This window comes from Apium graveolens, chromosome 4 (genome assembly GCF_009905375.1).
Source record: "Apium graveolens cultivar Ventura chromosome 4, ASM990537v1, whole genome shotgun sequence".
NCBI classification, from domain to species: domain Eukaryota; kingdom Viridiplantae; phylum Streptophyta; class Magnoliopsida; order Apiales; family Apiaceae; genus Apium; species Apium graveolens.
In genome coordinates this window covers 121,997,210-122,012,390 of record NC_133650.1, presented here as the reverse complement: position 1 = coordinate 122,012,390, position 15,181 = coordinate 121,997,210, and the positions used below count along the sequence as shown (strand labels likewise).

Sequence of the window (15,181 nt, the reverse complement as noted above, 5' to 3'; positions counted from 1 at the left end):
TCTACATGCCGGACACCAACTATAGACATGCCGAAGGCACCCCAGCTATCTACATGTCGAATATCAGCTATAGACATGCCGAAAGTATAAACCCATGAAAGATCAACAATCTTTAGTTGTGAAAGGTAAGCTCCTGCAATAATCACCACCGACCCAGATCCGATGCAGGCTTTGCAGATCACCAAAAATATTAATAAATTCGTCCTCAACAGATCCATCACCAGATAAACCAAGCATGACTAAATAAAAACATAACAAACACTCCAAAAGTAGAGACAAAACACACACTCTTGGGAGAGACACACAAATACCCAAAAAATTGGGTTTTATTGAAAGGAAATAAATGAGAATAACAGAGAATGAAGAGGTTGGGGCTTTCCACCGGAGAAAACCGGTGGAAGCCCCTCGATTTACTTGAAAATAAATAAACCCTAACAGAGAGAATGAAAAAAGGGAGGCGGCTGAGAGGGATGGTTAAAAGTTACTTAAAACCTACTCTGTACCTTGATTGAATTCTTTTAAATAGCTGTTTAAATGTTATTTTCAAACAACAAACGTTAACTTTTTTTCTCGAAAAAGTATCCCTTAACCATATTTTTTAAATATAAAAATAATATTTAGTCACTATATTATAAATTTGAAATTCTGGCTATCAAAACGTAAAAACAGTAAAGTTCACCAACACATCTATAATTTACTCTTTATAAAATATTGGAGTTGACTAGTTAAAGGTTTCGGAAAAATTATACCAAAAAATGATTTTAGAATGAACAAATCAATAAAAAAAATTAACCAAAATATTTGAAGTAGTCTGTTATTATATTAGTGAAAGTTTTCTCTGATTGAAATTTGGGGAGAATAATTAAAATATTGTGACTAGCCTCTGATAAAAATTATAATAGTATGATAATGTATTTTACTTGCATAAAAATTTTGTGATGCAGGTTCAAGTCACAACTTACCTGTAGTTGATGGGCTGGTATCTAGGCATGCAAACCAGCAGATAAAACATAAGACATGTGGGGTGCAGAATTTTCTGTACTCAAGTCAATACATGCACAGGAAACAACATTTTGGAAGCAATGGGAGACACAAGACAAGTTAGTAGTTTGTGGCACTGTGGCAGCACACGAAGCTAGAATGTTTGGTGTTCCCGGATCTCACGCCCAAGATATTTTCTATAATCCCCGCAAATTTAGCCAGAAACAATCAAAAAAACCTCTGAACAAGTCTGCATAATCTACCCATGTACATACTCAATGTAACCGTAGATTTTTAAAGAGCAGACTTACTGCGATCTATAAGAATACATGTACAGTTCTCTTCCGTTTATACAACTACGGTTACTGCTATCTTACATTACAATGCATTTCTAATCAACTATGGTTACATTTTTTTTTCCATTTCTAATAATATTGACCTACAGTTGATAGAAAGCCGCGGGGCTGCATGAAGCAAAATTCTACAAAGAGCAGGACTATTCTCAATTGGATTGCAGTTGTACAAAAGGTTGCGCCTACATTCTGAAATCCAAAACAAAAACTTCGTTTCTGTTGTTACAAGCTGCAACCTTATCACCTTCTTTGTTCCAGGAGACCTCAAATACGATCCCTTTACCAGCATATGATTTGACAATCTTTCCCGTTCTCACTGACCATATGTTCAGAGAGTTGTCCTTTGATCCACTCGCCAAGTACTCGCCATCAGGGCTAAAAGCCATAGAGTATACAGCATCCCTAACAATTCAATTTGTATTCACCAGTTAAACGTTAGTCTGGGCAATTCCGCATATAATCCTTTAAAACAGTAGCATTTTTATAAAAACTTGAAAACTAGAAGGCAACACTACTATACAGAGAAATTATTTACACTAATGGATCGAAAAGGTTACCAAATCTTTAAGATTTGCATCAAAATCATAAACTGCAATAGAAGTGAATTTAGTTGATATTACTGGCTTCCTTTTTTGTCCATTTCGATGGGCAATTAACTAATTAAGAACTCTATATGTAATGAAGTTTAACTAATCAAGATAAACTAGTACAAATCGAAATCAAAACTGAAGATACTATATATACATGTAGGACTGCTACAACAGATAATTATTACAAGTATTATGTTAATGTTTTTAATATACAAACAGATAATTATCTTTTCCAGAATCTACATATTTTTCGAGAAGCAGATTGTACCCACAACGATGCAACTAACATGTCAAGTAAAAAGACAATAAACCATACATATGCGAAGCAAAAGTCGATTAAAACTGGTACCTGTGGCCATTAAAGTTGCAGATAAGTTTCCCCTGCTCAACATCCCACATCTTCACTGTTGAGTCAAATGATGCACTGAAAATTTTATTTAGGCAAACAGAAACTAAAATTGATGAGCGAAGCAAGCCAAGGAAAAAAGGAGAGAAAGATAAGCTATTATTTAGGTCATAAAGATATTCCCCATGAATTTTGAAGATGTTTAGTCTCACAATCCCCTCATTACTACCAACATCATGCTTGTTTTTGGGAATTTAGCTCAGGACAACTTATTCCATGTTTGCTTCAACAAACCTGGCATGGTACAACTAGTCCCAGGATCCAGTGGTTAGAAAAAGATGACTGTAATAAGAATTAAACAAAATCTCCTACCGGAACATGTCCTAATCTACATGATAATATTATATTTTCTTGGTTTTATTATAAATTGCTGCGATACCATATCCATTACTTTTTTTGTCCTATTTATGATGCCAGGTTAGGAACCAAAGTGGCAGTGCTTAGGCAACATGCCCTTTCCTTCCTGTGGGAGAATTTTTGTTGACGGGATTACAGTCCACAGGAATATAGGCCTGGGATGATCATCCTTGCACACAATTTCCTGAGATTTCTTCACCTCTTTCCTTCTCCCTTCCAACACTGTCTTTCTGCTCTCTATTGAATGTACAGATATATTTAAAAATGTAGCGGAAATGGGACCGTACTGTAAACAGTAAACACCTTCAAAGTTTGCTTGCAGAAAATGATGTTAGTTACAATTTTTATTATACGTATCAGCTTTGACTGTTTGAACTGTTTCATATATACAATTGTGCTCCACCAACCATATTTCATAATGTAGCATTACATATAGTCAGTTTTATCCCACGATTTCACTCGATAAGTTTAACCAAAACCGCAGCATAAGTAATTCCTACCTTAAGAGATATTACACACATATATGATTAATTAACCAATGTAAAAAGAATGAAATTGAAATTGCCAGATAGCAGGTCAACTAGAATAATTTCCAGATAAATTAAGTGGGTTAACAGCGACCAAACCCTAGTCACCACCTGAAACCAGTTCCATTCTAAGAAAGATGTCATGCTATGTTAACAGTACTGAAAAGTTAAAACCCGGGTTTTTATTCAGCTTTACACTTTTACTATTAAGTTGGTGGTCAAGAACAACATACCTTGCCAACACAAGTTGCTTATTAGGATTGCTTGTGCCTTGTCCAGTGGGACTCCATCTGCTGATTAAAACCTCCTGCAGAAGTAGATCTCAATTACTGGCCAAGCCGCGTTGCTAAACTATTATACATAGAAAGTTACAATTGGAGACCCAATGAAAAATTGAATACTTCACTGTACCTTTCTATGCTCCCTAAAATCATGAATGCAGTTGTCCTGTTTCAAACTCCATATCTGCATCACAATCACAAATCAAGAGGCAAATATTGAGTATTATGAACTAAACCTGTGTATTCTAGCCTTTCAAGGTATCCAAAAGTACATGCCATTATAATTAAAAAATTGCACAGGCAGATAGGAAAGAAATTTTTTTGCAAGCAGGTAACCTTTACGGTGGTGTCATCGGAGCTAGAGGCTAGCAGCGAGCCTGTCGGATCCCATCTGACGCTATTAATTTCACTCTGGAATTAAAAAAGAAGTAAAAAACATAAGCCCCTTAACAGTAACATGAGCTTTGTTCGGATGGCAACTGGAAAAGCATTGTTCGCCGTTTAAGAACTGTGATGCAGCGATAATATTAATACGAGTCCTCTAATATTTCATGTTACACAATTTTAACTTGTAAAATTTGTGGACCCAATGTAGAATCAGTATATCACAAAGCTACTAAGTTTCAGTGTGATTCTTTTGGGTCCCAGTTTTCATGAAAAATACAACTTTATTGCTAAAAAATACTCTATTTCCGATTCTGGGCCCTCATTTAAAAGAAGTGTAAAGTTTCCCGGTTAGCAAATATTACATATTCATAAATCTTTATAAAAGGAAAGGTAAATTGCTTTGAGATCCACGATAGCAATACTAAAATTAAACTTTCATGATCCAGATCTAACATAGAACTTCTAAGACCTAGCATAGCAAGACACAAGGCATGAATGCTTGACACGAATAATACCTCATGACCAAGGAAAGTTTTAACGGGACAGTTCTTTCCAATCTTGCAAACATGAATCAGTATCTCTGTCGAGGCTGCAAAGGATACATCGTCTCGCCAATCAATGTCAAGCACTCGACCTGCATAAACATTAGCTTTTAAATTCGTACTTGCCTAATAACATTACTCAATCCAGATTAATATTAATAATCACTAATTATATTTTCTAAAAATACCTGAATGCAATTCAAAATGCTGTATCAGATCATTTTTCTTAACATCCCACACAATGGCGGTTGTATCCAAGCTTCCTGTAAGAACATAATTACCCTTCCTGTTCCACTTTATAGAGACTACGTCTTCCTTATGTTTTCTAAGAGTACTCCTTAGTTCACCTGGAAAGAAAATCCAACAATGAACTAAGCAGAGAAATACTTATACAGTCATAAAACAATGAACTAAAATCTGTGCATATTAAATCAAGAATAAATTCGATAGTTATAAAAGTAGCAAGAACACACTGACAACAAGTTTAAAACTGCAAATGAATAGGTTATTCAAACACATCCAAGACATAAAAATATTTTTGTTTATTATAGGCCTGACAGCTTCACAGAATTTTACATAGCTAATATAAACCGCATCACAAGAATACAATTTAATATTGTTAATGTTAAAACCAGGGAAATAAGAGCATCTCTATTAGGGGTGCCAAAATCTATCTGGCATGGCACACTTGGGTGCCTCCCTATTGGAGTTTCATGACTTGGAAAGGTTTACTTATGACTTGTGTATGTGTTTGTGAGAGAGAGGGGGGAGAGGGAGGGGGAGAGAGAGAGAGAGAGAGAGAGAGAGGGAGGGAGGGAGGGAGGGAGGGAGGGAGTATCGCATGACTTGGAAAGGTTTAAGCGTGCTCTTGTTGTGGAATATACAAATAAATTGCACCTACCTGACAGTCAATTACTGATACAGACAACCAACAATTCCTATTAATTTATTTACCATTTAAATGCAAGTAGGGAGGGAGAAGGTCTGAATTGAGCACAAATGACAGCCTAAAATCACTATAATAGATTGTAGTGCTTAGATTTATTTATTCAATTTTATCTGTGTCTGTGTAGCTAGAAGAATCAGTGCTAGATGCTTAGTTACTGCTTAGGTATGACCGTCAACATATTTCCCAACACTACCTACAATGATATCTTTGATTTTAGCTACAAATATGGATGTAAGATCTTAGACAATCAATAATAGATATATATTTAAAAAACAAGATAAAAGAATCAAATAGGAGAGTAAATTTCTTCCTTCCTAATGTCTCAAGTGGTTTTTTGTGGACAAATTATAACCAGTCAAAACTACAAAACTTTCATAGAATATAGATTACAACTAACCATCTGAAGTCCAGATTCTAGCGTGTCCCTCATAGGAAGCTGCAAGTAGAGAACCATCGCCCTGAAATAAAGGTATGCACAATTAAACCACCAATTATTACAGAAAGGAATATAAGTAAGAACAAAAATACTAATTAACGTCTAGAACTGGGCTAAACCCCATGACCATAAACAACAATAAACAATGAAAACAATAACGGAGAGCATCTCAGTAAACAACAATACTAACATCTAGAACTGTGCTATAAAATTTACTAAATAGCATTCACACATCTCAGCGAACTCAATAAGATGTTGTTATTTTATTAACATTATTATTATCAACGCAATCATCCAAAAAATTATTTTAATACTTACATTCCAATCAACCGATGCAATGGATCTGCGCCTATCACTTCGTCTCCCCTTAACATGCTCGAGTACACGCACATTTGGATTGCCATGTCCTGATTTTCCTCTATTAATCGCATCTGCCACATTCCATATCCGAGTTGTTGAATCCGCAGACCTAGATAGAGAGATGTGGAAAATGAAGGAAGTTCCTTTATTCAGAATATAAATATTTTAACCTAATGCTTTCACCTGTTGGATTTCCAATCAAGTAAAAGCACCACAATACTGTAACCATAAAGCTTAGTAATGCAAATTTGTAATTCCAGCATCGCCTTGTCAAGGTGATATACGAGATAAGCATTCGTACATACATAGTCCAGTCGAGTCGTGCTTATTTACAACATAAAATAGTAAATGATAAGGCTATCCCTAGCATTGTAGCCTAGTTGATGCCATCTTCTCTTGATAACAAGGTCAAGTTTCATATCCCAATTCTGGATACATAAGATATAATTGCATGTGAATTAGGATATAACTGTTTTATCATGAGATCTAAATATCTATTATTTTAAATACAAGTAGAATCTGATCCTAAAATTTAAATGTTAAATTTAGGGAATCATTATTTTACTTTTTGATATTGAATCATTAAGAAATAAAGTTTTGCCGAATGTGGCATCATGGCATGTAACCACCCAAGAATGAGCACATGCCATATTTTTTAGAAAAAAAGGTGGTGCAAATGGAAGGGCCGAACCTGGAAAAGGGGGCATAAGGGGGAAAAATTTCCAAGACAAATTGGACTTATGGTGCCACATAAGCCTAATAATTTCAAGCAATCAGTCCAAAATGATATGTGTATGGAAGGCTAACAATTTTTGTGACAGTACTTAAGTTTAAAATGCAGTGCTGGTAATTTGTGCACTACAACTGGTAGCCTAAGATAGTAAGATGTAATAATCATAGAAGGAAATGTAAGATACCAACTAATGACACTTGTTCAGCATTAAAGTAATATAATAGAATAAATCAATCTCCAATAAAACTAACTTGAAATGAAAAACTCACCCAGATGCTAGAAGTGATCCAGTTGGAGCCCAAGAACAAGCGCAAACCTACAATATAGATACGATTGTTAGTGTTGTTTTAAAGATATATATATAAAAATAGCATACAAGATGAAATGTGGTGTACACACCTCACGATCATGTCCTTCCAAAATCATGACATTTAAGTCTCCACATGCATAAGGTGTTGTGGTGGTTGTAATATCCATACGTTGAGTACCTATATAAACCAAAGGTATGAATATTTACGTCCACTTCAATCTTTGGGTTGCATATGTAAATATTAAAGAGAACAGAACAAGATTTATATGCATAAAAGAGAGGTAACTGGGGTACCTGACTGTCTCAACTGAACTTTAAGGTACATAGTTTATACTATCAGATCACCTTATTTGTGGCCATTTCGGCTTCCACATGCCTAATACATTTCTTGCTTGCGAAGATTTTCTTTATATAACTATTTATTACTATACCCCAAGGCCAAAGGAAAATAACTTATCTTTCAAAAGTCGGTACTCAAAGTAGGCGCGCAGGCACACACATTCAAATATAATGATTTCATTATTTTCATGTCCAGCATTCCAAGATTATGGCATCAGAAGAACAGATTAATAGTTCTTCAAAGAAAATAAGTTTAGCAAAACAAATTTACCACCAAAGATTCAATTTGTTTGTCTTTGATAAATGCATTACCTTGATAGGCAGTAACCATATTTGTCTCTGTGTGATCCCCAGACCGTTTCAGTTCATCATCAGCAGTTGATATTTGGTTTCTGCGCTTCTTTGGACCTTTCCGAATATTTTCGTCTTTCCGACCAGATTTTTGCTTAGGTCGCCTGCATTGCTCATATTCAACATCTTCTTGGTTTCCACTCACAGATTTCCTAGATGAAGCTTCATGCTGCTTGTTAATCACCTTGACCACACGCTTCTGGTGATTTTCCCTTCTCTCCATTACCATTTGCTTCAACTCATCGACATCCTTTGTGATGAGATCCAGAGGCCGAATAACTGAGAAATCTTCACCCATATCATTTTCCCTCTGCGAAGTTTCAAACAAGCAGCAGTCAGCTTTAATTAGCATTTATTAATATTATTATTCCGGGTTCGCGCATTCAACATGCGTACTTGCTCCTGTTAATCACTGTTCATTATATAAATATATCAACTAAAAAGCAGTTTACAGAACAGTTTACTTGTTATCTCTTATTAGTTTTCTAATTTTGCCAATATTCCATGACGGCTCCGGGAAAACGCCAAACTATCTAATTATGTAAAATTGAGGCATATTTTTGCCTCCTCCTAGGCTATTTTTGGGATACTGGCATTACTGTGCTAGTGAAATAGAATAAATTTGAACAGTTGAAGATAAAAAGTCTCAGGATCTTTTCTTTGAAGAGGAGCAAGAAGTGCAAAAGAAATAGTGTATAGAATGCAAGCACCAACTAAATAAACATCCTTGTATAGGCATACTAACACTGCTCAAGTTGGCTTCCAACTCTAGATACTGAAGTCCTTTTTGTATACACTTGATAAGAGCTTCAGGTGGAACCGTATCTCTGTCGATTGGGCAATCAATGAGACCTGCCTCGCATCTAAAATTGAAAGCTGAGTGGGTCAGACCTGCAATAAGTATGATAGTAAATAAATTCAATATAAGATACAAGAGAAGACAGGCAAAGTACATGAAGTACCACTACAGGTCAACAATTATCTTGAAGGACTTATAATAGGAAACTTTTAGTGAACCACGTTATGATCAAGGGTAAAAGGAAACAGTAGGCACTTATGTGGTGTTTTATTTGTAAATTAAAGCTCAAAACCGCCAATTGAAGAAAGAATGCTTCATTCTCCTTCCTACTCATTCTCTTTACAATCTTCGTTATAACAAATGGAGCATTAAAAGTCTGTTTCATCTATGATTTCTTACATACATCCTTCCTTCCCCTTAAAAGTCTGTTTCGATCTATCATTTCTTTCCATTCAATTCTCTCTCCAACCAAACGGAGCATCAGGTTCAACAAAGTGAAACGCAGGTGTACAAACTTATGTAATTACAGATGCAAGTTTCAATTAATTTAACAGACCGAGATTAATTATTTCAGAAACAACTTAAAAAATTCGGAAGGATAACATCAGAAACAACTTAAATCAAGTAGCATCCATTGCAATTATATAATTCTACATATATAACATCAGAATTACCGAGGCAGCTATAAAAACAACAGAAATGATAAATAAAAACACTGGAAATGGAGAAAGATATAAGAGGAGTGTGTGTAGAAATGGACCTGAGCCTTCGAGGTAACGGAAGATAAGGAAATTCAATTCAAGAGCAGTGATCTCAACCATTTTCTTCGACTGAGGGCCTGGATTGTATTGAATTATTCAGAGGATGCGAGAGGCTGAGAGAGATATGTGATATGATGAAAACCCTAGTTAGTGTTGCTTTGTTTATATAAACACATTGGTCACACACACAAGCGCACACCACTAGGCGGGGGATGTAGCCAGAGTGTGTTGTTGCGCAACCCACAGGAGCCACCTGGTGGTGGGCCCGAGGAGCCAGGCACGCACACGCCCCCAGCCCAGGGTGCATGTCCCGAAGGCGTGCTCTGCCAAGTAGCATATCCAGGGCGTGTCATTCTCTTGAAGATAAAAAGTCTCAGGATCTTTTCTTTCAAGAGGAGCAAGACACCAACTAAATAAACATCCTTGTATAGGCATACTAACACTGCTCAACTTGGCTTCCCACTCTAAATACCGAAGTCCTTTTTGTATACACTTGATAAGGACTTCAGGTGGAACCAAATATTTGTTCAGATATTGACTTCTTCAATATCAATGTAGATATTTAAACCTTCAATATCTGAACGAGTAAAGACTAAAGACTAGCAATATAGTAAAAAAAAATTCAATATATTAAACTAATATATTCTATTAATAACAACTTGAAATAAGATAACATATAATTTTTAAAATATAACCAATTCTTATTTTCAATGAAAGTACGCTATTTTAGTGGTTAATCAAATCTTATATAATCAGCATTTTATAAAATTTTAGCCAATCTTTTAACCAAAATCATTGAAGATTTTCTAAATATAATAAAAAACTAAATTAAGGAATAATAATAATAATTATTATTATTATAATATAATAATAAAAAAAATGGCAAAATTATTATTATTTTAAATTTTGTGCCCGGATGTTATTTGTTCAGCAAAACACATCCAAATATTTGCAATACAGCTCTTGTCAGACTTCCGTATTCACATTGTGCCCGCCAAAACGTCTCAAATTATCGATATCTATGGCAATCTATTATAAAAATTATTTATTATGGTAAATATTTACTTTTATTATGGTTATCATTATAAGAAATATGTCCATTTACGACGGAATTTTTACACTACAATTCGTCACAATTGGCCCAAGTTGCGACGAAAAATATTCGACGTTTTTACTCAAGTCTTAAGTTCAGATTTTCGTCACAAATAAACATTTCGTCATAAGTATCAATTATTTCGCAAGTTCCAATTTGGCACAAGTACACATTTCGTCATTAGTACAAATTTCTTCACAAGCTAAATATCGTCGTAACTGGTTTCTTACGACGGAAAAATTGTCACAAATTAACAAAGGGACCCACCTACCGAAACTAGCCAGATTTAATTTCAAAAATAAATTATTAAATAAATTATGAACAATTGTAACGTCTGGAAAATTTATGTCTGTATTATATCATATTTATAATAAATTATGTGTGTTAATGTGTCATTTATGTGTAATTATCTGTCAAACCCTAATTGCTACGTGTTACGTGCATTCTGTGTCATTCCGATATATTTAAGATATTTTCCAGATATTTTATTTTGCATTTATCGCTTTCATTCCAAACGTTTTACGGCCCGAACCATGATTTTAAAACAAGTATTTCAAATAAAATAATGGGCCTTATTTTTCATCAAACGGCTTGTACCATTGCATTATTCTGAACACCTAGGCATTTTATAAATTTTCTCATTTTGCGAAAAATGATTTTTCCGGGCCCCATTGGGTGTTAAAACCCCCACAAAAATCACATTTTTATTTTAATTATAGGACTTTTATTTATACCATTTCTTTGTATTTTTGCATTATTCACAATTTTTGAAAAATTTTGCCATATATATTGTATATATAAAATAATTATAAATTAAATTTTAATACTCAAAAATTATAAAAATTAGGGCCAAATATTTTTATTAGGAGTGTAATTAGCTCCTTAATTTTATTTAGGGGTATTATTTTTCATAGTATAAATAGCCTAATTTCTATTAATTAATTACTAATTAATTATAAAAATTCAGAAAAGTCCCCAATTTCTCAGAATTAGGGTTTGGTGTTCTTGATTACAACCGGAGATTTGAACGTGATTCTGACCTCCAAATCAGACATAAGCTAAGTCAGCATGGCAGGTTGAGTCGGTGATAGACGAATGTGACTTAATTGCAGTGAGTCGCGCAGAAGGCAAGTTTTTCCCCTATTCTATTTTCAGAATAGTGATATTTCTTCAGATTCCTATCACGCTTGTACTCTTTTGATTCTCTTGTTCATATATCATTTCGATTCTTGATTATCCTTTTTATTTGAATTCATTAAATCCTTGAGATGGGCTGTAGTGCCTGGGTGCCCGACTGGATCTATATAGTGGGATATAGATCTACACTGTATCCTGGCTGATCAGCAGGGTATAGATGCGAACTTATGTCCAGTTTAGTTCGTTTGTATTCGCCAGTAATGGCCTTCTTTCTATTCTCGCGGGGTTATATCTGTTAGGAATATATGTGCATTAGTTTGATGATATGTTTAACAAAACACTTAAGTAGAAATTCAGTGTCTGTAGCCTCAACGGATAAGACCACTTTGGCTATCCGTTGATGGTGTAGCTTTACTTAGAAATAAGTCTAGTGTTGTAGCATATTTCAGTCTCTGTATTTAAGATGTAATTCTTAGAAGTTGAGAGAAACTATGAGTCATGTTGACTACTAGAAGATATGCAGATAGGAAGGCCAATTGTAAATATTTCATGCCTTGTAATTTTGTATAAATGAAGTGGTATCAACGGATGACTTAAAGACCTTCAACGGATGAGAAGCTAAGCTTCAACGGATGTCTCTAAAGCTTCAACGGATAACATCCTTCAACGGATGAGTGCATCAACGGATGAAAGCTTCAACGGATGTTCTGTTGATTAACCGTTGATAAGTGGTAGTTGTACCTACAAACAGAGGCACGTGGGTGAACAGAGATAACTGAAATGTGGCAGCCTAATTTCAGGAACATCAGAAAAAGCAGCCGTTCTACTCTAGTATAAAGAGACATTAAGTCAACAAAGTACTGGAGTGAACTGGAGAAGAAACAAGTGGAGATCTTACTTTATTATTTTATATATCCTTGTCTTCACTTGTAAACTTGGTAATATATAAACCAAGTAGTAGCTAGTAATTAGATAAGAATTTTTCCAGAGCTGTTTAGAAAAATCTTGAGAGAAAAATTATCTAGTTTGTACTAGGATGCAGCTGTGATCAAATTCTCAGATCACAGAATTTCTGAAATACCATCTCTTGTGGAACAACAAATCCACCAGAAAAGTTTTTAAAGGTTTATTGTATTCTTTACATTTGTGTTTGAATATATATCTGTCTGTATCAGCTTAAAGCAATTCACACACTTGTTCATCTTGAACACACAGTCTTTATAAACTGCTCAAAACTTGAAAAAGTTTTGAGATTTACATTCAACCCCCCTTCTGTAAATCTCATTGTTAGTTCTCTAGAAATAACAATTGGTATCAGAGCAGGCTCTTGACAAACAAAGAGTTTAAAGATCTTGGAATCTAACAAAGATGAGTAAGAAGGATATTGGAGTAAAAATCTCAGTTCTTGACAGAGACAGTTATCACCACTGGAAGGTGAAAATGCACCTTCATCTACTCTCCCAAGATGAAGGTTATGTAAACTGTATTGAGAATGGTCCTCACATTCCCCACAAAGTAGCCACAGTTGCTACGGCCACAATTGCTGTTGGTCAGTCCATTCCAAAACCTAGAGCAGAATGGACAATGGAAGACACAGAAGAAGTCCACAAGGATAAGAAGGCTATGAACATTTTGTTTAATGGTCTTGACAATGATATGTTTGATAATGTGATAAATTGCTCAACTGCCAAAGAGGTTTGGGACACAGTTCAGCTGTTGTGTGAAGGTACAGAACAAGTAAAAGAGAACAAGATGCAGCTTCTCATTCAACAGTATGAGTATTTTCATTTTGAAGAAAATGAATCTTTAAATGACACATTTAACAGATTCCAAAAGCTGTTGAATGGATTGAAGCTGTATGGTAGAGTGTACCAGGTGAAGGATTCAAATCTTAAATTCTTAAGATCCTTGCCAAAGGAATGGAAACCCATGACTGTCTCCTTAAGAAACTCTCAGGATTATAAGGACTTCACTCTTGAAAGATTATATGGAATCTTGAAGACTTATGAACTAGAGTTGGAACAGGATGAGGTATTGGAGAAGGGGAGAAAGAAAGGAAGTTCAGTTGCATTGGTAGCTGAAAATGAGAGGGAATGCAGACAAGAAACTGTGAGATCTACATCAAACTCCAAAGATGGTACAAGATATCAGGAATCAAGCAAAGGAAAAGAGCAAGTTGCTGAGAATGAAGACAACTCCAGTCAAGATGACTCTGATAGTGTTGATGAGCATCTTGCATTTCTGTCCAGGAGATTTGCAAAGATGAAGTTTAAGAAAAACACTAGAGCCACTAAACCTCATAAGAACATGATGGACAAATCAAAGTTCAAGTGTTTCAATTGTGTTATAAGTGGACACTTTGCAAGTGAGTGCAGAAAGCCAACTTCTGAAAAGAAGAAATTTGACCAAGTAGATTACAAGAAGAAATATTTTGATCTGCTCAAGCAAAAGGAAAGGGCTTTCATTACTCAAGAAAAAGATTGGGCAGCTGATGGAGAGGAAGAGAATGAAGATGTGGAGTATGTCAACTTAGCTCTCATGGCTGATTCTGAGGAAAATGAAGTTAGTTCATCAAGCAATCAGGTAACAACTCAGGTAATCACTACTGATGTAACACAACTTACTAAAGAAGAGTGCAATGATGCTTTTAATGACATGTCTACTGAATTGTATCATTTGCGTGTGTCTCTTAAATCTCTTGCTAAAGAAAATAGTAGGATTAAAGAGAACAATCTGTTTTTAAGTAATAGAAATGCTATGTTAGAAGATAAGTTGATTGACCTAGAGAAAACCAAGCTGCATTGTATATCTGTTGAGAATGAACTAGCTGAATCTATTAAGAAAGTAGAAATACTTTCTAATCAATTAAAGAGAGAGCAAGAGGTGATTAAAGCCTGGAAAATATCTAGGGATGTTAGTGCTCAAATTGCCAAGGTCCAAGGAATTGAATCATTCTGTGAAACTGCCTGGGATAAAAACAAAAAGAAACTGGAATTAATTGATGGGCTGTCAACGGATGTGGAATCAACGGATGATGAAGGTTATCCGTTGAAGGAAGAAAATGAGCATCCGTTGAAGGTTCCTCAATTAAAACAGGCAGATGTTTCTAATAGTGAAAATCTAAAGAAACTCAACAAAAAGTTTGGTTCAACTTCCAAGAACTTTGTTAAAGAAGAAGCAAGCACATCCAAAGATGTCAGTAAGGTGAATATAGGGCACATGACCTTAGAACAGTTAAATAATAGGCTCAAGATGGTTGAGGATAAAAAGGAAACTAAAAGAAAATCTAACAGAAATGGGAAGGTAGGTGTTAACAAACATAACAATTACACACCTGATAGGTATGCTCCTAGAAAAAGCTGTGTGCATTGTAGTAGTGTTAATCATCTATCTGCTAATTGCAAATCTATTAAGAAAACCCCCATAACTGTACCCTCTTCCATGCCTAACATGTCTGCATCATCTCTACATGCTATGCCTACTATGTCT

At 35.0% G+C, this 15,181-nt stretch overlaps 1 protein-coding gene across 1 annotated transcript; it reads right to left on the bottom strand.

The window, feature by feature from the left end:
- Positions 1-1,272: 1,272 nt before the first annotated feature.
- LOC141716878 (WD40 repeat-containing protein HOS15-like) lies at positions 1,273-9,871 on the bottom strand. Its single transcript, XM_074519040.1, has 14 exons — positions 9,462-9,871; positions 8,648-8,793; positions 7,864-8,212; positions 7,302-7,390; positions 7,172-7,218; positions 6,128-6,278; positions 5,771-5,831; positions 4,613-4,771; positions 4,398-4,516; positions 3,832-3,906; positions 3,626-3,679; positions 3,448-3,521; positions 2,274-2,348; positions 1,273-1,736 (listed from the first exon to the last, which is right to left on the bottom strand). The coding sequence occupies exons 1-14, from the start codon at positions 9,520-9,522 to the stop codon at positions 1,517-1,519; spliced, it is 1,680 nt and encodes a 559-aa protein (XP_074375141.1). The 5' UTR covers positions 9,523-9,871; the 3' UTR covers positions 1,273-1,516.
- Positions 9,872-15,181: the final 5,310 nt, after the last annotated feature.

Excerpts from the sequence above, each read along its gene's own strand:
- LOC141716878 (XM_074519040.1), bottom strand. The coding sequence starts at position 9,522 with ATGGTTGAGATCACTGCTCTTGAATTGAATTTCCTTATCTTCCGTTAC. Across the intron at positions 5,832-6,127 it reads TTGCATCGGTTGATTGGAAT|GGCGATGGTTCTCTACTTGC; the intron begins GTAAGTATTAAA and ends CCTTTATTTCAG. Across the intron at positions 4,772-5,770 it reads TAGAATCTGGACTTCAGATG|GTGAACTAAGGAGTACTCTT; the intron begins GTTAGTTGTAAT and ends TTTTCTTTCCAG.